Source organism: Tenrec ecaudatus, chromosome 8 (genome assembly GCF_050624435.1).
Source record: "Tenrec ecaudatus isolate mTenEca1 chromosome 8, mTenEca1.hap1, whole genome shotgun sequence".
NCBI lineage: Eukaryota > Metazoa > Chordata > Mammalia > Afrosoricida > Tenrecidae > Tenrec > Tenrec ecaudatus.
Window position 1 is genome coordinate 122450157 of NC_134537.1, and position 24902 is coordinate 122475058.

Sequence of the window (24902 nt, forward strand, 5' to 3'; positions counted from 1 at the left end):
TAAAAGCTAAAACCTCAAGCTCTCATTAAGTTAGGACTAATCACCCCCTCTTCTATTGTCTTATGCAGGCATCCTCAAGCTATGGCCTGTGGGCCACATGTGGCCCACCGAGGACATTTATCCAGCCGCAGGGTGTTTTTGCCCCATTTGTTTTTTTACTTCAAAATAAGATATGTGCCGTGTGCATAGGAATTTGTTTATAGTTTTTTAAAACTATAGTCTGGTCCTCCAACGGGTCTGAGGGACAGTGAACTGGCCCCCGTTTAAAAAGTTTGAAGACCTCTGGTCTTATGGTACTTTCATGCTTGGGCTTTATGTGTATCTCTTAGAGAATGTATTACATAGGAACGTGTACTATACTTTTTGTTTTACTAGGTCAGGGACAATATTTTATTAGTTTATATATCTCTGCAAAGCACCTAATTCAGTTTACTTCATAGAAGCTTAATCGATGTTGAATTGGTCACTTTTATCATTTACATGAAAGGAAAATATTTATAATCTAGAAACATTGAAGGGACATCTTTCTCTCTCTCTCTCTGAAGGGAAAGAGCTCAACCCAGATAATCTCAGATCTGGGTGCCCATTAAATTATATGGTGATTCTATTCAACTGCACGGAGTAATCATGTTAAATTCTGTTCTTATTAGCAAACAGACCCAAATATCTGAACACAATTTAATCGAATAATTCTCTTGACAAACTAAGATGGGGGATATAAATATAGAGGGAAAGAAAGATGAGTGAACAAGCCATCTACCTGGGGTTGAATAAGATGAGAAGGCAAGGATATGCTTCGGGTTTCAGAGCCTCTGGAAGGGGGAACACTTGATGTATCGGTGTTAAAATGAGATATTAGTATCTGTTGAGATTTAGTTTCAACTCTTGATTTTTCTTTCTGTTTTTTCCCATCTGTATCAGTATAAAAAACATTACAATTAAACACTTACTAAGCTATCCTGTGAAACATCAGATTGTCTAATTCATACAGTCAGCATTCACTGTTCAGAGAGAACATGCATTCTTTGGTCACCAGGTGTCTGTGCTCTTGCACATCGGAGCAGCTGGCAGATAGGATGCTTTCCCACAGGCCTATATGGATTGTGGACTTTTATTCTGCACTAGTAATTTTAATAATACTGTTTCTTGTGTTTTAAGTGACCATTTACACGGAAGACTGACCACCTCTACACAAGTTATTCAGTGACAGTGGTTACATTTTTCACAGTGTGTCCAGAGTCAACATTGTCCTTCATTGGGTTCTGGTTGTTCCATTTCAAGTACTCTGATTTCCCTGTCCCTAATGTCTGCTCAACTTTGCTTTAAAGTAATTCCTGGCCTGGTCTCATAATGAAGTTTACACTCATGGATAAGATCCTTTATTTTGTGTGTCCATCAGTTAACTTAATTAACAGGGACCTAAGAGGAGGGAACATCTATCTATTCAATGGTCTCTAGAAAAACACAGGTTGTGCATACCCTGGGACAATGAGGGACCATCTATCTAGTCAATGGTCTCTAGAAAAACGCAGGTTGTGCATCCCCTGGACAGTGAAGACCCTTGGTATTTTATGCAAGCCCAAGTAAACGTTTTGAATTGGCAAAACAACTGTCTTAAATTAACAGGCTTATTGCCCTGTGTAGAAATCAGTTACATAAAATAAGCTGTTAATATCCACCACTGACACTTCTGCAAGTGTTTTCAGCTCCATGTGAAGTATTTAGAGAACATGTTATGGTTTAAATGAAGTAATTATTAAGTTAATTACACTTGCATTTTACTTTGTAAATCATGCATTCATATCATTCACAACAATATAAATTACTGCGAACAGTTAAAAATAAAGACCTTATTGTTAGGGATTCGTTAAGTAAATTACAATAAACTTCTACAACACTGTTGTGCCATTTTAAAAAGCCTTGTTTCATAGAACCTTTCATACATACTGCATCTCATAAAAAGGAGATGAAGTGGTAATAAAATGACATGTACAGCTTAACTATTATGTTAAAATATATAATATTAAAACTTGGATTAAAACAATTGTAACTAGAAGAGGAGTGATGTCTATGTTCTTTGTCATGCATTTCTGTTTGTACATGTTTCTATAGGGAATATGTTTTATTTTCCCTAATTCAAATAGATAACAATGTCCGTTTGAAATGGTTAAAAACTATACTGTGAATCTTTCATCAGGGAACCCACTTCCTTCCTCAACCCAATTGTGTCCAAGATAACACGGCACCAAGCTGAAGGCCTATTTGCTTTATTTTTCTTTTCATTATCCCACGTTCGACAGCTGAGTACCTGCGAGGGTCCTTTCCCAGTGCTTTCTGACCAGCTCTTCCAGTAACGCGACCACACTCCCCCAGACACGATCGAACACCTCTGCGGCCACCGCATCCTTGATGCAGTCTTGAGGGGAGACGGGAGGGAGTCCGTGCTTACGCCACCTGCGACCACGGGGGGCTTTTTTTGGCTCAAGACATTCATCATCACTAAGGACAAAGGCACATTCAAATAACAAACAGTCAATGTCAAAATGGTATCTATTCATCTAGCTATCACATGAATACTTGCATAAAATTAATTTGGTGTTTAAGATTTTTATATTATTATTTTGGCTTATTTTTTAAGTCATCAATTTTCAATGATGGCAATAACAATTCTGTTTAAGAACTACTGTGCATTTGGTAGTGTGGAGACTGGAACATCCCTGGGCCCTCTGGGCAAGTCAGCCCCATACCGTCCCTGAGTTCCTGAGGAGGCGGGCTCTACACTAGTGGCAATAGCCATTGTCGCCAGCACGCGGGACCCACATTCTTGTGTTCCCTCCATGCTGTCTTGCTACAAAAGGAAGAGAGACACAGCTCTGGCATCTCTACTTCCTGCTGGTGACCTAAGAACTTTTGGTAGCACACCGTGCTCATCAGAATGCAAAGATTACGGCATAAGTAAATGGTATTGTAGAGTCCACTCAAAGAATATATTTTTAAAAAGCTAGAAAAAGCACTATGACTTTCCCATTAGTGAGCATCAACATGAAATTCTATTTACTCTTCTTTTCCATCAAAAGCGAAATACTCTTCAACTTTTCCTTCCACATCATAAATCTCTTCTTCCAGGAGTGAACAGACCCTCGGGTCAGCGGTTCCTGAGCCCTCAGTCCCTGCCAGGGCAGGAGCCGAGAAGGCTGCCGGGAAGATCTGCGAGCCGGAGATGCACAGCCTGTGGGGAGAACAGAGGCCACTCGGTCAGATGCAGGCCATGATCCTCATGGTCATGTGTGAGCATCAGGACCGGGTGGTTACTTGAATTATGCAAACATTACAGACTCCCACGTTAAAAATCGTAAGACGTATATTTGGAAGAAAACGCAAATCCTTAGAAACAACTGACACAGGCATAGCTAAAATTCTTTAAAGTCTAAATAATTCTGCAAGTCTGCCTCCTCTTCCCATTGATTGCCTTCATGGCACGAATGCGTGCAGAAACACAGAGAGATTGGTTAAAATCTGTTATTCAGCAAAAGGAAGCTAGTCTTGAGGCTAGGATCTCCAACAAGGAAGCAGGTTTTTACTTTGTCCCTGGCTGCCTACCACACCCCATGCAGAATGGAAGTTAAATTAATGAATATGGATATGGATATAGATAGGAGTATCTACTCTGGTAAAGAGCTGCAGTCTACGAAGCCCAGAGGTGTAGTTCTACTCTGTCCTACAGGGTCGCTGTATGTCGGAATCCACTGGATAGCAGTCAGATATGCAAGTAATATAGATGCACAGAGTGTGTGTGTGCACACCATCAAGCCCCGAGGGCACAGTGAGCAAGTGCTTAGGTGCTAATCAAAAAGGTGAGTGGTTTGAATCCACCAGCTGCTTCAGTGGAGAGCTGTGGAAGCACCTGATCAGTCAGAGGGGGCAGCCTGGGCGCCAACACGGTTCCTCAGGCTGACTGTAGGGGTCACAGTCTTGGAAGCCCGATGGGGCACTTCTAGTCTGTTCTTTGAGTCAGGATGGGTCAGAATCAACTGCACACCTATGTACTGTGTGTGGTTCTCCATAGGTCTATGTAAGCAATGTATATATAATCATTTTAGAATCAGAAGCAGCTCTGATCAAGATGTTCCATACTTGCCCTTCATTAAAATCTGATTTTCCAAACAGGTAAGGCTCATGGATAGATAAACATGAAAAAGTATAACCACTCACAGAAGGGGCCACACAGAAGGGATGATAAATCCAGGGCATGGTATAGCACTGATGAAACACATAACTGTCCTCTAGTTCTTTAATATTTCCTCCCCTTACTGTGATGGTCTCTGTTGTATCTCATTAATCTTGTCAGACCTCTGAATGTTCATTTAAATTAAGATCATTTGTTGCATGACAGCCAAGATAGATAACCCTTCAGAAACAGTAAGGAGAGTAATGATTCCCTGAGGATATGGGAAGGGGGTGGGGGCAGCTGATGGCAAGATTGACTGTATAACCCCAGTCAAGGGCAGCAAATGACAGAATTGTAGGTGAATAGGTATATTGGATGGAGTAAGATATGGCCAAAAAAACCTAAATCCTAAAATAATAATATATAATAAGAATAATAAGGGTTCTTATGGGGTAGGGTGGGGATAAAGGGGAGCTGAAATGAAGAACCGATTCTGGTAGCCATTGTACAATTATGCTTGATTTAATTGAACCAGGGAATGTTCTAATATCTGTAAAAGCTTCCCCCAAAACGATTAAAGAAACAAAAACCACTCCTGACTAGTAATTTATACATACTCCCTGTTGCTGTTGCGTCCACAGGACTCGAGGGAGGGCTTGTGGGTTACAGAAGTAGGCCCGCTGCTCTGGAAATGCTGCACGCCTTCCTCGGTCGGCAAGATGAGCTGTCTTCCTAATACTCTGCAGGGTAAGATAAATAAACCGACGGAACATTTAATGTACAGACACACTGGCTGTAACCATGGGCTCTGGCATGGGAACAATTATGGGGATGGCATGGGACCGTGGGGTGTTTTGTTCTGTTGTGCATAAGGTCTCTGTGGGTCAGAGCCAACTTGATGGCACCTAACCACCACCAGCGGCACCACCAGCACCTCTTTGACTGGAGGAGAGACTTCAGAGGGAGGCTCCGAGGAGGACTGCCATGGTGCGCATGTGTGAAGAAACAAGGGCAGGAGAAGGGCATGGAGTCACAAAGAAAGCACAGGCTCTGTGAGAGTCGGGCAGACTGGGTGCCCACGGCGTTCCTTCCACTGACCACAGGCAAAACTCTCCACTGCTCCAAGCCACTAGCTTTAGCCCACTGGTTTGGTTTTTGGCTGCAAAATGACATGCTAATAGTTGCCTGGTAGGAGATACTTAGAGCTAATGCATGGCACAGATCTAGGGTGATACTGAGCTCCTAGAAGCTCTCTATAAACGTGACGTAATATCCGACACGGTGAAGAAAAGGATATTAGTATAGACCCTGAGCTTCTGCAACTTGAGATCGTTTCTTCTTTTCAGCCTCCTCCCCTTCTTTCTTTTTCATCGCAACTCTGTTAGACATGACTCTCACGGGCAAGCCTGACTCCCGGCATTCTGTGAAGGGAAGCACCCCTAGAGGAAGAGACCTACATGCTGCCTGAGTCCCTTTTGATTCGTAGCAGCCCTCCAGACCAGAGCAGGGCTGCCCGCCCGTTTCCCCGGCTCTAACTATTTATAAGCGCAGATGGTCCCGTCTTTTTCCTAAGGAGCAGCTGGTGGTTTCAAACAGGTGAATTCGAACTGCCGACGTCATGGTCAGCAGCTCAGGAAGTAGCCCACTCTGCCCTCTGGGCTGCTCTTCCCTGGAAGAGGAAGCCACCATTCTTCCTGTCTCAGGACCGACCCCTGAAGGCGCTATGTGCGCTAAGGCAGGAGTGCAGGGCAGCATGTGTTTTTAAAAAGGAAGCTAACAAAAAAAAAATTTAGTCAAAATAAATAATGCCTAAAGTTACCTTGATGAGGTAACCGACTAGAAAACTCATCCGCATTTGTATGAGCATTTGAGATAGTTAAGGCTTGTTGTGCCAACCTGGCCGATAAACACATGTGGGATTAACTGAATGGCAGAGAGATAAATGACTTGGTGAACCTCGCCTTTCTAGTTCTCGGCTCTCTTGCTTTGTGATGGTCGGACCAGGGCGCATCTGCCTTAGCCAGTTCCCTGCTTCAGCCAGCAAGGCTCACTTCCTGCAAGACATCCCTGAGGAGAAGCCACCTGGACCTACCTCGGTGCAGCCCTGGGTGCAGGAGCAGCCTAATGGAGTCCCCAGCCAGCGCTGAGCTGCTTACACACTCACGGATTCGGCTTTCCTTCTGCAGTCGGCATCATTGCGTGTGTTTTGTGAGATGGAGGAGGACTTTGTAGATCAGTGTCAGACAGATAGGCTAATGTTGGACTTATGGGCTTGGGCAGCACTGAGTTGGGAGGCTTTCTTAATGTACACTTGCCCTTTATATAAAACTATCTCATATACATATAATTTTCTGTGGATTTGTTTCTCTGATGTCCTAGACTAACACAGCATTTGAATGTATTCATTCAAGTATACCAGAGAAACTTGGGAGAGCTGAGATGGATGATCTATGCTGGCCAGGTGACAGAGGGAAGAAAAGCTCCCCTCATATAAAATCTATGCTTTCTATCTTTGGCATAAAAAATGCGGAATCTCCCTACATGGGAATCATGCATCATGCTCCCTCCAAGAGGAATGCTAGATTCACCTGTCCCACCGTTCTGCCTCCATCGCTCCTCAAGGCTGAGGCCAGACCCACGTTGCTCACATATCAGTGAAAGGGGATGTAGAGGATTCAGCCCATCATTCTTGCACAGGTGACCGATGCAACACCATTTGGAGGCGCGAGATTGCTCCTCGCCAGGATGAGTATTGCGGTGTGCCCTCGGTGGCCCCCGGCACCCGAACCAAGGACGTGGCATCTCAGGTCTTGTGCATATAAATTTTCACTGGGTGGTTGCTTTCAGACAAAATGGACGGACCGAAAATCCAGCTTGGGAATGGACAGTTGAAACCCCATGTCACAGATGGACGGTGAACCCTTTCCTACCTCAGATGGAGGGATCGTCTGGCCCACTCGCTGCATTCCGGCAGTAGATTCTGGGTCTGGGCGCTTACTTTCCCTTCAAATAACATTTCTTCGACCTCCCAGAATAACTCCTGCACTTTCTGTGAATTGCCTTTCTCGAATTCCTGAAACGGAAGTGCATATGTAGCCACCAGACTGAAAGGTGTAGTGTTATGGGTGTCACAAACAAGGGCATGCCGACATTTAGAGGAACCCATTCTACAAGAGGAAACATAAGCGAGGGGAAGAATGCAGGCTTTGGGATCACTAAGACCTGTAGTCAGATCGTGTCCCTGCCCAGCCTCAGTTTCTTTACAATGATGCAATTTCTACCACATGAGAGGCTTTCTTCTCCTTTTACGGCTCTTTCTCCCCCAAATGAACAGTAAACATGCAATGCCTTTCTGATTGACCAAAAAAAAAAAAAAAAAAGAAGAAGAAATGATTCTTCATTAAAAGTTGTAACCCCGTGCTCATCCGCCCGCTGCGGGACGTACGTACGTCGTCTCTCCACGAGTAAACGGAGCTCCGCTCCGTAGAGAAGCCCGTGGTGGAGCTCGGTGTCCCAGGCCAAGAGGTGCGCGCCTCTGCGGGCGTGGCGGTCCCGCTCGACGACAACGATGACACCGAGTCACTGCAGCGACAGAGAGGGACACAGAGCAACGCCAATGAGCAGGAGGGTACGCGGAAAAGGGCTTACATGCCGGAGTCGGTGCAGTTTTGTTATTTAAATACGTTTCTTAACTTCACAGGTCACTCCTTCGAAAGGCTTAGGAGGACGCTCTTCACTCAGCTGAGACTAAAATCACTTCCATTTCTGAACGTCATGCCAGTCCCTGACGGTGCTGCCCAGGTCCCTCTCCACTGCGGACTTGATGCCAACTCACACAGAGAGAGACCTCCACGACAGGGGAGACTGCCCCCAGGTTCTCCAAGGCGGGTCTCTCTGCCTGGAAGCAATGGGTTCGCACAGACAAGTGGCTCCGTGGCAGGAGGGCACTTTAACCACGGTGCCACCAGGGAGCCCTCCACAGGAGAGATGCCTTTGAAGATTATTTTGTCATCAGGAGCGTTTAGCAAATGGATGCTTACCAGGTGTACTTATCAATGGCTTTCTGCACATTTCTTGTAAAATGTATAGGTAAAGGCCCTTTGCTTTTCACAGCGACGTTGTGCTTTGCAGAACCTTCTGAGAGTCCTCTCCTGAAAAAGAAAACAAAATATGAGGGACTTCTCTTCATACAAAGTTGCTCCTCTCTTCCTGCCATGTCCCCCTGAGTGATTCGTTATATATTCCAACTCATGAGAAATTCAACAAATATCTATTGTAAGTGCTAATAATAATACACTGCTCCTCTTAGGACTTCTACTAGTAACCACAGGTCACTCAGTCCCATGTGGTCTTCATCCCTGACTTCCCTCAGCCATGGGAGGCCCTACCCCAGTATCAGCATTATTCCATTCATACCTCACACACACACCCCACACGAACCCCGGCACACCACACATTTACCACATGCACCCACCATACATAAACACACCACACACAGCACTTCTACATCCAGGAAACTGAGCCTTAGGACCTTGCCATTTTTGTTTTTCTTAGAATGCAATTTCATGTGAATTAAAACAAAGCACAAAGAAACGTTTTGTGAAATGGTACTCGGCTTACGTAGAGAAGGAAACGCTGCCCAAAACTCTGAAAGGACCCGACCTTCCTCCAAAGCATGAGGCTTCGCAAGTAAAACACGAACTGGTTCTTGGCCCCTACCTGCCCCATAGGGCCCTTGTACTTTGTATCTGCCAAACTCAACCTGCTCGCCTGTAAAAAAGGCTAGTCCCATATGCTTCTTGAAATATACCAAATTCCTCGGAATAACCAAACACAAATAATAAAAGAAATGATAGAAGTTATACAAGTGTCTAACTCATTTCAGTTTGCATTGATTGGTGAGTATCCTCAAGCTTAGAAAGTTTTAAAATATTAAAATTTAAGGAAACAATGAAAAGAAATCTCTAAACTTAAAATAAATGATTAAACCTGGCTGGTATAGTCCAGTTCGTGTTAATCATTAAAATGCCCTTTAAATGAACCTCTTAAAAAATTTACTTCCCTTGACCCCAAATACCTTCCTAATGCTTAGCAGTAAAACAAAATGAAACAAAACAAAAAAAACCCATTCAATAGGTATATCTCCCATTAAAAAAAAAGCCATAAACTATCCTAGGGTGGAATATACGAGGGGGCAGAATCCTTTAATCTCAAATGTTTCTAAGAAAGACTTCACACTATCATGCATTTGTATAAGAGTTTGCATTTGCTTGTATTTATAAAAGCAACTAATTTTTAACATTTGTATTTTTGCATCTAAATGGAGTTAAAAATTATTAACATATTTAACTATATCCCTATCTCAGCTCTCATTGCCATCCAGTTGGCTGTGAATCACAAGGACCCTATAGGACTGAGGAGAACTGCCTCTTGGGATTTCCAAGCTTGGGAATCTTTACAGGAGCTGAAAGTCCCATCTTCCTCCCACGGAGTCAGCTGGTGAGTTAGAATCACCAGCCGTGTAGTTAGCAAAACACAGAACCCACGACCCCACCGGGGCTCCTTTTACTCCTATTGTGCGCTACATAAAAAGTAACTTTATGGAGACCCAAGGCCCAAGTGTCGGCCAATGGAGATCCCCTCATAGAGGGGTTTAGGAGAGGAGATGGGTTAATTAGGGTGTGAGGTAGTATCGATGAAGAACACAGCTTTCCCCCAGATCCTGGATGCTTCCTCTCCCCAACTACCATGATCCGAATTCTACTTTGCAGGGCTGGATAGGACAGAGGCTGTACACTGGTCCATATGAGGGTTGGAGGTACAGGGAATCCAGGGTGGATGATACCTTCAGGACCAAGGGTGTGAGGGACGATGCTGGGAGAGTGGAGGGTGAGTGGGTTGGAAAGGGGGAACTGATTACAAGGATCCACATGTGACCTCTTCCCTGGGAGAGGGACAGCAGAGAAGGGGGGAAGGGAGACTCCGGATAGGGCAAGATATGACAAAATAACGAGGTATAAATTACCAAGGGCATATGAGGGAGGGGGGAATCGGGAGGGAGGGGGGGAAAAAAAAGAGGACCTGATGCAAGGGGCTTAAGTGGAGAGCAAATGCCTTGAGAATGATTGGGGCAGGGAATGTATGGATGTGCTTTATACAATTGATGTATGTATATGTATGGATTGTGGTAAGAGTTGTTTGAGTCCCTAATAAAATGTAAAAGAAGAAAAGAGAAAAAAATGATTAGGGCAAAGACTGTACAGATGTGCTTTATACAATTGATGTATGTATATGTATGAACTGTGAAAAGAATTGTATCAGCCCCAATAAATTGTTAAAATAAAAAAAAATATTTCTCAATAAAAAAAAAAGTAACTTTAAAAAGGGAATTGATTACTCTGAAAAGAGGTTAGCGAGAACCTCTGGCTTACATAGATGTGAGAGAAAATAACAGACATTCATTCATGAGCTGTTGAGTTGACTAGAGAAACATTTCAGTGACACTCATGTAAATGTAAGAAAGCTTTAAATCAAGAAGTAATTATATATCATGAAAACATCCCGGCCCAGTGGAAATCAAGTCCCTTAGTCTGGTCCTGGTCCACAAGTCCCTCTTCAGATCCATGCAGTCACAAACCGATGCGGAATGCAGTAACATCACAGGTTAGAGGGTACAGCGTGATGTGGATCCACCACGGGGCTCCGGGGACAGTCAGGGTCAGCCAGCAGGAAGGTGAAGACAGAGAGAGAAGGGATGTCCCCAAGACCCTCCTTAGGAGAAGGCCATGCGCCAGGAGGCATCATCAGGCTGTGAACTGATTGACGGGTTGAAGACCACCCCTATACTTTTCTATAGCTTTAAGTTGTCCAGAAATTATGTAACTGCCACACCTGTTAATGTCCCGAATAACTCCTCATCAATTGTGATCTCTGTGAGGCCACTGCAATGAATTCTCAGACCCAGCAGAGGAGTAGAGTGCGGTGGGAGGGACTGCCAGTATCAGAAGAGCATGCAGAAGGTTTGGGGGTGAAGCTCTGTCTCACCACACTCAGCTGAAGAGAAGTTGGATTCTCCTTCCCTCTTACATATCCAGAAGAGGTCAGACATGGCTCTCATACAATCTCTGCAAACTCATACTAGTATATGATTAACGTGTTTGTTATTAGAAAATAGTTTTAGAATTCACGGCTGTGCATTCACTCAATTATTGTTCTTGAATAATATATGCAGCAATAAGAGATTAGACTCTAATAGCAATAGGTTAGACTAATAACTATCAGCGACTGGCAGTGTGCTCTGAGCACGGAATTTCTCCTCTCTGGGACTCAATTCCCTCATGTATCAAACAATGGCAACTTGGTTGGTTGTGAGAATGAATGTAGACGGAAGAGCCCTGTTAAGTGGTCACTCGTTAGGCTGCGATCCAAAAGGCCAGCAGTTTGAAAGCTCACCAGCTCTCTGGTGGAGAAAGATGGGTCTTTCTATGCCTGTAAACAGTCACAGTCTCAGGCGTTCACAGGGCCAATTCTCCCCTTTCCCGTACAGTCGCCATGGCTCGGCGGCAGCACTGACTCGATGCCAGTGAGGAAAGTTTGTAAAGTGCCCACAGTACCCGCGACACGGTCAGTGCTAGATCACTTGGGTCACCCTTGGTCACTGCTACTACAGTCCCAATGCTGCTCTATGGAGAGTATTCTAGATGGTTCTGAATTCCTTCCAAAGGCAATTTTTTCCTGCTTCAACTGACATTATTTACTAAAGCTGTTTTAATTTTACAGGAACAAAATTTGTTCAGGAAGTATAAAGAGCTCCCATATATTCTGCTCCAGACATGCCCCCTTCTGTTCACATCTCTCTTTCCTAAGGCATATTTATTACAAACAAATAATCTTAGCTACTGTCAACGAATGCTCATAGTTCACATTAGGGTTTATAATTTCTGTTATACAGTCTTCCCGGTTTAAAGACATCCATAATGTCTTGCGCCCCCCATTACAGTATCATACAAACTTGCTTTTCTGGATCCTACTGCGAGTCAGCTTCCTAAAAACTGCCAGGTGGCCTCCAAAGCAGTGCGTCAACTTTACATTCCCACCACGATCAAAGAAGATTCCTCTTGCTCCACATCATCACCAGCATTTGGAGTTGTGATTGCTTTGGATTTTAGTCATTAGAATAGGACAATAATTTTTGTATTATATAAATCCCTGTGCATGTCAATATTTTAAAAGACATTTTATTAGGGACTCGTATAACTCTTATCACAATCCATACATACATCAATTGTGGAAAGCACATCTGTACATTCTTTGCCCTCATCATTTTCAAAGAATTTGCTCTCCTCTTAAGCCCTTTGCATCAGGTCCTCTTTTTTTCCCTCCCTCCCCGCTCCCTTCTCCCTCACAAGCCCTTGATAATTTATGAATTATTATTTTGTCATATCTTGCCCTGTCTGACATCTCCCTTCACCCCCTTTCTGTTGTCTGTCCCCCAGGGAGGAGGTCACATGTAGATCCTTGTAATTGGTTCCCTCTTTCCAACCCACTCACCCTCTACCCTCTCAGTATCGCCCCTCACACCCCTGGTCCTGGAGTTATCATCCGCCCTGAATTCCCTGTGCCTCCAGCTCCTATCTGCACCAGTGTATAACCTCTGCTCTATCCAGACTTGCAAGGTAGAATTCGGATCATGTTAGTTAGCGGGGAGGAAGCATTTAGGAACTGGAGGAAAGCTGTATTCTTCATCGGTGCTACGTTGCACCTTGACTGACTCATCTTCTCCCCTAGACCCCTCTGTGAGGGGATCTCCAGTGGTCAACAAATGGGCTTTGGGTCTCCACTCTGCACTTCCCCCTTCATTCACTATGGGAAGATTTTTTTTCTGATGATGCCTTATACCTGATCACTTCGACACCTCATGATTGCACAGGCTGGTGTGCTTCTTCCATATGGGCTTTGTTGCTTCTGAGCTAGATGGCCGCTAGTTTACCTTCAAGGCTTTAAGAGCCCAGACACTATCTCTTTTGATAGGCATGTCAATATTTTATTGTGATGATCTTGACACCTTGTTTTTGCAATGTAACTCCAACATGCTTGTCGATTATGAGATGTTCAATATTTGTTGAAAGAATAAGCAAAAATTAAATCAGGCCCTCAAACACAACATTTCTTAACTCTGTAATTATGCTAGATATGTGTGCTGAATGCAAAAGATCACATGGGGACCAGACATTTAAATGTCCCCAACATTCAGAGATATTTCTGGGCAACCAATTATGCTTTCTTGTGACTGAAACACACGGCTCCCCTGAGAGCAGCTGATGTGCCTGAAGATGACGCTCTGCTTCCCTCACCTCTACCTGTCCTACCTCTGTCTCCTTCGCTCTTTGTGCAACTTGTGAGCTAACTTCACAAACCAGGCCACTTGTGTTTGTGTCTGTTTCCAGTGAGCTAGAATGTCTTCCTCCAGGAAATCCACCCTTATTCTACATGGTAGCAAAAGAGTGATTTTCAATTAAAGGGGAAAAAATTCTTTCCAAATGGAATAACTAACCCCCCCCCCTATTATTCCAGGCCCCTTTCAAGATCAGCATCCACACTATCTTCAAAGTGTAGCCAAGGGCAGGAGGGCTTGAAGAAGCAGGCAGGGGGAGCGGACGCTCAGTCACGGTCACAGGCATTACAATAAAACAGATGCTTTACAACATCATCTACTTCTACCCCCTTGTCTCCCTGGTTTCCCTGTCTGTGCCTTCCCTCTGTTCAGCTCCCTCAAACCTCTATGCGTGGGGGACTTGTCAGGGGTAGGGGTAGTATCTTAGAAGCCTTCCCAGAGGATTCGGAGCTGTGGAGCCCAGAAGCGTGGTGACAGCAAGATCACATGAAGCCGAAGTGAAGATGGTACTGGCCACTGGCCACCTGCTGTGCAAGCCTCACCAGGAGGCAGGGTCACTGGAATTGTGAAATCAAAACACAGAAGTCGAACCTACAACCATCACCACGCAAATGTTTTTCTTTTTTTAAAGTCTTCTGTCTGTCTTTTGGCTGCTCTTGTCTTCCAATAAAGCATTGCACTATGATTTCACATATGATGTTGCACATATTTAATTCCCTGTAAATCATCCACTCCTGGATAAGCTACACAGTCTATGGAAGCAATTCACTTGGCAAGGCCGACTGATGTCACCACGCTCGATTTCATGAATGGAAACCCAGGAGCACAGAGCAGACGAAATCTGGCTCGCAGGCAGGAGAATCCCACAGCACATCCTACAAATATCACCACCGGGCGACAATCCCACTCTTCTGGGGAGGCCGCCCCACTTCCCAGACCAGGACTTACCCAATCACAATCAGCCCCAGGCCTTGGCTCGTGTCCCTTGGTCCCCACTCCGTGCCACGAGGCCTGGGCGCCACAAGGCGGGGACACCCAGTGCTTGCTCCACGCTGGCAGCTGGTGACAGGGCGCCCCTGCACCCCCCGGGGCCCGACTCCCCGCCGGGCCAGCCCGGTGCTCCGCCCCCCGCTGACCCTACCCACACCGCCCAGCTGGGCCCCGGAACCGCCAGCCTCGAGGGGCGCGGCCCCGGGCGCTCCCCGCCGGGTCTGGGCGGCCCATGGGCGCTGCCGCTCGCTGAGCGCCCCGCACTCCGTGCCCGCTTGGATCCTGCCGCCCAGCCAAGGCCGGCTTCCAGGGCGGTGGGCGGTGCCTCCAGGGCCTCGACTGCCGCCGACTCAGGCGCCCGGCGGGGAGAACTGGGTGGGCCGGACGGGCAGCACAGGCCCGCGCCCCGTCTCCCAAACCCTGCTTGGATTCCCACCCCGCCTCCCCGCCTCCTTTCTGTGCGCGCCCTCCCCAGGAACCCAACCCCCCCGGAAGCGCCAGTTTCCACCACCCCCTTTCAGGCAGACGCCAGATTCCTGATCCAGTGGCCGGCCAGCCCTGGGCGCCTGGGTGGCCCCTCCCCGTCCCGGAGCGCGCACAGGTTGGTTCACCCCAAGGGGTCTGTCCAGGCAGGGAAGGGGGTCTGCTCAGACACAGTTGCCGCCCTTCCTTCCTCCAAATAGAGTTTTAATTTACTATCAAGATTTCACCTAGCTTCTCCCTCCCTCCCTAATCCAATCCCCAATGAATTTACAAATTGAAGGAGTCCTGGAGTTAAATAATGACATTTTAAAAATGAAGCCTCCCTCCAACCAGGACAACACATACACACACACCAAGAAACCCTCTTCAGCAGAGAAGCCTGGGGCTCAGCTCCCTGCCAAATCACTGTCTGCCAAATCACGGCCTCCTTTTGGGGCAGAGCCCACCGCGCCTGGAGGGGGGGGTGGGGAGTCTCAGACTGCAGATCTTCTAGGGGGAGAAAGCCACATGGCACTCCTTAGGAGCAGTACAGGGTTTTCAAACTTCTGCCCTTGGGGTTAGCAGACCAATGGACAAAGCCCTACGCGCCCAGCGGGGCTCCCGAGCCTGGAAGACAGACCGAACTGCCCCACTGGGTTTGGAGGCTGTTGGCTTGGATGACAGCTGACAGAGTGCTCTTAGAGGCAGGGCTGGCGAGATTTGCTGTCACGTGCTTTGGGCATGGCATGAGCGTCCGGTCCCTAGAGGAGGGCATGATGCTCGGTCACGTGGAGGGGCAGTCGAAGAAAGAAAGGAAGTGGGATCGAGCATCACGGACAACTTGTGAGGATGGCGCAGGAGGCGGCCGCGCTCCACTCCGTCGTGCACTGGGGTGCTCTGGGCGGGGGGGTGGGGGGGGGGGGTGGGTGGGAATCTACTCAGTGGTCCCCGAGGGCCACAGTCTTCAAGTCCGCAGTCTTTCTCGTGTTCCTTCTGGAGAACAGGGGCTGGAGAACAGTCAGCTTCTCAATGGGTTGAGCACGGTGTAAATTGCATTTATGGTGAACATGCAACTCACTGCCATGGAACGAATTCCAACCCTAGCCACCACACAAGGCAGGGTAGGGCTGCCCTGTGAGTTCCTGACACTCCCAAGACATTTACTGTCTTGGGAGCCCTCTAGGGTCGCTATAAATTGGAATAAAGATGGCAGTGGTGTGTGTGTGTGTGTGTGTGTGTGTGTGTGTGTTTCACACCCTACCCTTTCATCTTAAAATAGATATCTCATACACTCCGATAGCCTTTCTTTTGGTAAACAGAGAACATACTTATCTTAAATAGTTTGGCCCATTGATATGTGTCTGTCTGCAATTAAACCAAAGCCAGAGTCACTGGATTGTGATGACATCATTTTCTTTCTTTTTTTTTTATAAATCATTTTATTGGGGCTCATAGAACTCTTATCACAATCCATACATACATCAATCGAGTAAAGCACCCTTATACATTCGTTGCCCTCACCATTCTCAAACTTCGCCTTCCACTTGGGTTCCTGGAATCAGCTCATTTTCTTTTTTTCCCTTTCCCTCCCTCCCTGCTTCCCCTTCCCTTATGAACTCTTAATAATTTATAAATTAATATTTTATCTTATCTTACACTGCCCAGCATCTCCCTTCACCCACTTTCCTGTTGCCCATCCCCCCAGACAGGAGGTTATATGTAGAGTGACATCATTTTCATAAACTTAAATAGCGAGGTCTGAGGGCTGGCTGTTTCTGTCAGCTGTCCCACGTATACATTGTCAATGCAAGATACCCAGGCGTAGGCGCCAAGCCTTGAGGGCAACATACCTGCATGATGCAGCGAAATAACAGAAAGGTCTGTGGGGCAGCCCCAATCCCAGCTATGTCAAACCCCTCCCCAGAAGATTACACTACAGAGGACAGCACTGAAGATCCAGCCCCGGAACTAAGAGGGAAAGAGAGAGAGACAGTATGTGGACTGCACCCTGACCCACCAAACCTGAAGACCAACATTCCTGCTCAGAGCAGTGAATCAATGCACAGAGAAGATCAGGGCCAGCCCCACCACAAGACACAACGTCCCCTCCCTGACCCACAGCTCTACAGGAGACAGCACTGGAGACACAGTGTGGGAATTGCTCCTGGTTTGATACCCCCATCACCACCACCACCGGGGCAAAACATGAAAGGAAGGCGACAGAGCAGCAAGGGGAGCAAAGCAACAAAGTCCTGAGGAATCCCCCAAAATAGACTTTGGAATCGGTGGGCAGGGATTGGCACCTCACCAAACCCAAATGGAAAACACTCACAAGGATCAGCAGACAAACATGAAACTATTTATAGGCATTTTTTCCCTTCTCATGCATATCCATATAAGACAGGCAGGAAAGCAATCTCAAGGAGAAAACAATGGGGCCTATGGTTCTGGGGGGACAAGGGAGAGAAGGAGGTGTGGAAACAGGTGGGGGAAGCCAGCAGACCCAGGGAGAAGGGAACAACAAGATATCAAAAAGTGATGGCAAGGAGGGCATAGAATGACTGGTGGGGTTTGATCAAATGCAGGAGCCAAGAGGAATTACTGAGAGCCAAATGAAGGTCAAACATGATATCGGGACAGAAATAAAATAAAAGGAAATAGAGGGAAGAACTAGGAGGCAAATGGTATTTATAGAGGTATAAATATCAACATGTACATATGTAAATATATTAATATATAGCAATAGTGGTATAGATCTATGTACATATACTTAAATGTTAAGTATTAAGGCAGCAGACAGACATTGGAAATCTATACTCAAGTACTTCCTCAAGGCAAGAAAACTTTGTCCTAATAACCTGGCATTCTGTGATGCTCACCTTCCCAACATGATCGCTGAAAACAAAATGGGTGCCTAAGCAAAAGCCTAGAAGGCTGAGGGTGCCTGACTATTAAAAGATATAGCATCTAGGGTCTTAAAGGCTTAAAGATAAACAAGCAGCCATCTAGTCAGGAAGCAACAAAGCCCACATGGACGAAGGGCACCCGCCTGTGTGAAGTGTTGACAGGATCAGGTACCAGGCATCAGAAAACCCAAAACAAACACTTATACTTTTTGGAACAATGAAGTTGGAGTGGAGATCCAAAGCCCATCTGTAGACAATTGGACATCCCCACACAGTCAGCCAGGGTACAGCATAGTACCAATGAAACATCCAACATTCCTCTAGTTCTTTAATGCTCCCCCCCCCCACTATCATGACCCCAGTTCTATCTTACAAACCTGTCTAGACCAGAGCATATACACTGACACAGATAAGAGCTGTCGACACAGAGTATCCAGGACAGAAAAACCCCACAGGAACAGTAATGGGAGTCCTGATACTCTGAGGATAGGGGGAAGGTGAGGGGAGAAGGGGTTGAGAAATGGAAACTGATCTCATGATTGACGGATACCACCCCCCGGGGGTGTTGAAACATGGGTGAAGGAAGACAGTGGACAGTGTAAGATATGAAAATAATAATAATTTATAATTTATCAAAGGGTCACAAGGGAGGGAGAGTAGGGGAGGGAGGGAAAAAAGAAGAGCTGGTACCAAGGGCTCAAGTAGAAAGAAAATGCTTCGAAAATTATGATGGCAAGATATGTACAAATGTGTTTGATACAATTGATGTGTAGATTGTTATAAGAGCTGTAAGAGCCCCAATAAAATGATTTACATATAAAAAGATACCCAGGGGCTAATACGATACATGACATGATTTTCCTTACTAGAAGGTATTTGATCATTATGATTAATGCCATCTATGCCAATACACTTTCCAGGCCCTTCATGCCATACACATGCTCCCTTGAGATGTGAGGATCCACACCCTGCATTTAGAGAAGCAAACCATGCTCACCTGATATATCGGTGAAAAATGCAGCTCACTTATTTTGCATGTGACTTTCACAGACAAACCAGAACAACCGTGCAGACGGTCAGTAAATATGACCATCAACAACAACATTTCCACTTCATGAACCGAGGGCATGGGGTCCTTCACCATTTTTATAAATAACCACTTTCATGCCTTATTTTTATACATCCATGGTTATACAGTCTAAAACTGACGTGATGAAATCTGTATGCTGAACAAATAAGCCAAGAGGCTGGACTCGGAAGAAGGCTGTGGCATCAGCAGGGGGGGCTATGCAGCTGTGATGCGCAGGTGACACAGCCCCGCTTGCTGAAAGTGAGGAGGACCTGAAGCGCCTGCTGAGGAAGACCAAGGGTTGCAGCCTTTGAGACGTACGGTACATATATGTTACAATTTAATGTAAAGACAATAACAGTCCGCACACCTGGACCAATCAGCAGCATCACAATAAAGGAATGATTGACCTTGCCAAGGATTTCATTGGCCTTGGGTCCACGGTCACGACGATCCATGTCCACAAAAGGAGAAGCCAGGAAATCAGGCTACATGTTGCACTGGGCAACATGCCACAAAAAGCTGTAAAATGTTGAAGAGCAAGGATATCACTTTGAGCACTCATGTGTGCCTGTGCCAAGCCATGGTATTTTCAGTCTCCTCATATGCATGTGCAAGCTGAATGAGGAATTAAAAAGACCAAAGAAGAACCGATGCATTTGATGCTGGTGAAGAACACTGAACGTATCGTGAACGGACTGCCAAAAGAACAAAGAAATCTGTCCTGGAGGAAATTCAGCCAGAATGCTCCTTAGAAGTAAAGATGGTGGTGGTTGTGGGGGGTGGGGTAGGCACTGATCGCAATCATCGACAGAGAACCCACTCAGGGGGATGTACAACAGAAAAGTGGGTGAAGGGAGATAGTGGTCTGTGTCAGCCATGAAAAAAGAAATGATAAATTATCAAGGGTTCATGAGGGAGGGGGAAATGAGCTGATACCAAGAGCTCAAGTAGAAAGAAAATGTTTTGAAAATGGTGATGGCAAATGTGTTTGACCCAATGGCTGGATGCGTGGATTGTGATAAGAGCTGTCAGAACCCCCAATAAAATGATGCTAAAACAAAGAAGCAAAGATGGTGTGACTTCTTCGTATGTACACTGGACATCAGGAGAGACCAGTCCCTGGGAAAAGACATCATGCTTGGTAAAGTCGAGGGGCAGCGAACAAGAGGAAGACTCTGGAGAAGACGGATTAGCACCGTGTCTGCGACAACGGGCTCAAGCCTGAGAACAATTGTAAGGCCGACCCAGGACACGGCTATGTCTCCTTCGATGCACTTAGGGCCACTATGAGCGGAACTGACTGCCCAGCAGACCCAACAGCAGCAAGTGGTCAGTAACAGAGCAAAGATGCTCAACCACGAGCCTCACGTTTTGTTCTGTTTTCCCCAGGAGTGTTATGAGTGCTTTGAGCTGTTGTGTACCCAGGTCACTACGTGTTGGAAGCAACTTAATGGTTCCTAACTACCACAAGTGAGGGCACTTCCAAAAGCTCATAGAAAAATGGAGCTAAAAGAGGACGGTGACTTTTACCAGGAATTTTTGATACTCTGTCATACATTTAATTTCATTAAATATTGTTAGTGAACTTAATTATCACTAATTTACATATACAAAGCTAATAGTATCTGAGTAAATAGAACCATTTTTTTTTCGATTTCTATTTCTACTTTTCTTCAGAAAATAGGGTTTTATTTTCTATTTTCTGAAAACCTAAAACTATTCTCAAATAAATAGTTTATTTGAAGAATGCTTTGCTTTAAACTGCCCAGGGTCGGTGGTTCAAATCTACAAGTTGCTCGGGTAAATCCTCTATGGGGATGCTACAATTTGGAATCCACTGATGGCTTGATTTGGCTTGTAGCATCCAGATATATTTTCCAAGTTGTTACTACGTTCAAGAAAAGCCAATAAAATATATTTTAAAATTTGTAAAATATTAAAGTATTCAGTAAATTATGTTCACAGCTCAATTATCAATATCGAATAGTTACTTTAACATAAAGCTAAAAACTTTGTGGCACTGAAAAAAATTCCAATAGCTTATGCAAATTAATATATGACATTAAAAATAACAAAGTTGATTTATATGAAATGTTTATCAGTAAAATCTGTGTAAGGCAAAACCCTTGCTGTTAATTGTCATGGAATCAATTCCGGCCCTTGGCACCTCCACGCAGCAGAGCAGAACTGCTTCACAGGGGACAGGAGATCACTGAGCTCATCTTTCGTGGGGCCTCCAGTGGATTTTACCGTCATCCTTGCAGCTAGCAGTCCAGTGTTTCAACGCTTGTGCCCTTACCGGTCTCATTTGCGGATTGAAATGATGAAGTGTAACATTGCCTTTGAGACACTAGATGGCGGGCAATACTCCTTTTAGTAGCTGTAAAGGGGGAGTCTCCCAGCACATGTTCAGGGGCAACTTCATTCCAGTACAGGTGCAGAATTGTTTGGTTTACACTTCAGCGCAGATATCTGATATGCACAGCCAATGGGGACTTTGTCACGATACTAAGAGAATCACAGACAAGGTATTTTTGATTTGCTGCGCAGCAATTGGTCAAGGGACTACAGACATGATGTCTACACCTGCAACAATGCTGAAAGGTGGATACAAGTTGGTACCGAAGAGAAAAGCAACCATCAGAAGCAGTTCGTAAACGGTTATACCTACATCTTTTTATTCCGATTTCAAAACTCAGGTTTATCTTATTAAGTATATTAAGCATATATCTGAACAAGCAATTTGCTGATTTCTGACCAAATTCCTTTCTTTACAGAGATTTTCTTCAAGCAATTTATCTTCTATAGATCACATATGTTCTATAATGATGAGCACTAACATTTCTCCATTATTTTACACATCTTTAAAAATTCATTTTATATTAACATATGTGTATTTACCATAATAAATATATATTTTTACCACAATAGAAATCAATTGAGAAATTAAGTATGGCAAAATAACACTTTATGTATATGTATATCTCTATCTCCCACTATGGTGGCGTGCATGTTACTGCAATGCTGGCAGCTGTGTCACTGGTGTTTCAAAAGCCAGCAGAGTCACCAAAGGTGAATAGGATTCAGCAAAGCGTCCAGAGTGAGAACAGACCAGGGAGGAGGATGAGGCGGTCCACTTCTGAAAGATCAGCCCCTGACCACGGTATGAATAGCTGTGGAACACTGTCTACGAGAGGGGAACCCCTCGAGCTGGAAGGCACCCACTAATACTACTGGTGTGGTGTGATTACCTCAACCCCACTGACGTGGATGGGGATCTTCACTGTGGATGGGGCACGATGAAAAGATGAGAAGAAACAGCTGCAAGTATCCATTCATAATCAGAATGTGGAATGGACAAAGTATGAATCGAGGATATTTTGCAGTAGCCAAAAAGGAAATAGAATGTACAAAGACAGATATCCTAAGCACCAGTGGCTGAAATGAACTGAAATTGGTCATTTTGAATAGGATAGCCATATGGTTTATTATGCTGGGAGGGACAAAGCAAAACATACATCACAAAAAGAACTTTCAAGATGTACCTTGAAGTACAATGCGATATGGGATACCATATTTATATGCCTATAAGAAACACAAGCTAATATAACTATTACTCAAGTTTGCACAATAAGTACCAAAGTCAGCAACTTTTTAGTCTGAAATTGATCAAACTTGTAATCAAGATGCATTGGTAATAATTGGTAATAATGGCTGGAATGAGAAAGTTAGGAAAAGAAAGATCAGTGATTGAAAATATGGCTTTGCAACCAACTTAGGGATAAGCAAACAACAAGGGATCTAAAATTGATGGCAAGGAGAGTGTAAAATGCCTGGTGGGGTTTAATCAGGTGCAATGTATCTGAGAGGAATTACTGTGAGTTGAATGGACGGTGAACATGATAGCGGAATAGGAGGGAGGTGAAAGAAAATAGAGAAAAGAAATAGGAGGCAAAAGTTATTTATAGAGGTATAGCTATAGGCATGTGTATATGTAAGTAAACTAATTTATCATGAAAGGGATAGAGACCAGTGTATATATATTTATATGTTAAGTATTAAGATAGCAGACAGACTTTGGACCTCTACTCCAGGCCTCCCTTAACACAAGAATACTTTGTTCTGATAACCTGGCACTCTTTGATACTCTTCTTCCCAACATGATTCCTGAAGACAAAATGAGTACATAAGTAGATGTGGTGAAGAGAGCAGATGGTGCCCAGCTATCAAAAGATATAGCATCTTGGGTCTTAAAGGCTTGAAGGTAAACAAGCAGCCATCTAGTGCAGAAGCAACAAAGCCCACATGGAAGAAGCACACCAGCCTGTGCGATCATGAGGTGTCAACAGGATCAGGTATCAAGAGATCCCAAAGAAGCAACTATATTGATGCGAATAAGGAGGTTTGGAATGGAGACCCAAAGCCCCTCTGTAGACAATTGGATATCCCCTACAGAAAGGTTAAAGGAAGTGATGATTCAACCAATGTGCAGATTAGCACCAAGGAAACACACATTTCTAGTTCCTGAATGCTTCACCACCAACCCCCACTACCATGACCCAGTTCTACCTTACAATTCTGGCTGGACCAGAGAATACACATTGGTACAGATAAGAGCTCTCAATACATGGAATACAAGACAGATAAATCCCTCAGGAACAGTAGTTGGAGTAGTGATATCATGAGGATAGGGGGATGGTCGGGGAGGGGGAAGAGGGAGAATGGGGAAACCCATCACAAGGTTGGATACATAGCACCCCCCTCCTGAAGGGGATGAAAAACAGAAATACGGTTGAAGGGAGACAATGGAAAGAGTAAGATTCAAAATAATAACAATATATAGTTGATCAAAAGGGTGGGAGGGTGAAGGGAGACAATGGACAGTGTAAGATACAAAATAATAACAATATATAGTTGAATAAAAGGGTGGGAGGGTGTGGGAGGGAGGGAGGGAAAAAAGAGAAGCTTATACAAGGACTCAAATAAAAAATGTTTTAGAAATGATGATGGCAACATATGTACAAATATGCCTGATACAATTAATGTATGGAATGTTATAAGAGCTGTAAGAGCCCCCAATAAAATTATTTAAAAAAAGAAAAAGAAAATATGGCTTTGTTGATGCAAACTTGGCTGGAGATCACATGATAGGATTTTACTAAGCCAACAACTAGTTCACTACAAAAGCCCTTTTCTCAACAACATACGTGTGGACCATGCCAATGAAATAAATAAGACTCAACTTGATTACATCTGTGGCAAGAGATAGGGGGCCCTGGGGTGTAATGGTAAGAGTTCTGCTGTGATCCACATGATCCGCAGATCAAAACCACCAGGAGCTCCTCAGGAGAAAGACTGGGTTTTCTACTCCCATGAAGTTACAATCTCTGCAACTCACGGAGGTTTCTGTGAGTCAGTACTGATTCACTGAATGCAGTAAGTTTTGTTTCATTTTGCTTTGTTGGTGGAAAGAGACAATAAAGAAGTCCAACATTATCAACCAAAAATAAGGCTAGGGAATAACTGTCAAAGAGGCCATCAATTAATCATATACAAGTTCAGATTGAAGCCAAAGAAAATTAAAATAAGTCCCTGGAAGTCAAAATATTACACAGTCACATTCTATTTAAATTTAGAAACTTTTTGACTGGCACTACTATGAGACATGATGCCCTCAGTGACTAAGGGCGATACAGCTGACAGCACCGGAGACACAGTGTGGGAATTGCACCTGTCCTGATCCCACCACACTGAGGCAAAGCACTGGGGAGTGCAGTGGAACAGCAAGGGAATGGAGTGGCAAGGTCCCCAGGGAATGCTGAAAGTGGACTTTGTGGCCAGGGCGTGGTGCCCCAACAGACTGGACTGGAAAATGCTCCTAAGGGCCAGCAAACGATCCTTGAACGAACT

The 24902-nt window shown here is 44.8% G+C and overlaps 1 protein-coding gene across 2 annotated transcripts in view; it reads right to left on the reverse strand.

Moving 5' to 3' along the window:
• The window catches only part of FAM149A (family with sequence similarity 149 member A), a 51813-nt gene that overhangs the window by 12432 nt on the left and 14479 nt on the right, over positions 1-24902 (reverse strand). Inside the window, exons 1-8 of one of the 2 annotated variants that reach the window (XM_075556794.1) lie at positions 14511-14882; positions 8209-8319; positions 7618-7750; positions 7099-7241; positions 4786-4908; positions 3059-3229; positions 2309-2499; positions 761-912 (exon numbers count right to left, since the gene is read on the reverse strand). In XM_075556794.1, the coding sequence (XP_075412909.1) occupies positions 761-912; positions 2309-2499; positions 3059-3229; positions 4786-4908; positions 7099-7184 (723 nt within the window). In that variant the 5' untranslated portion in view covers positions 7185-7241; positions 7618-7750; positions 8209-8319; positions 14511-14882. Of the gene's footprint in view, positions 1-760; positions 913-2308; positions 2500-3058; positions 3230-4785; positions 4909-7098; positions 7242-7617; positions 7751-8208; positions 8320-14510; positions 14883-24902 lie in introns of those variants that run through there. The other variant, XM_075556793.1, reaches the window with a different exon arrangement.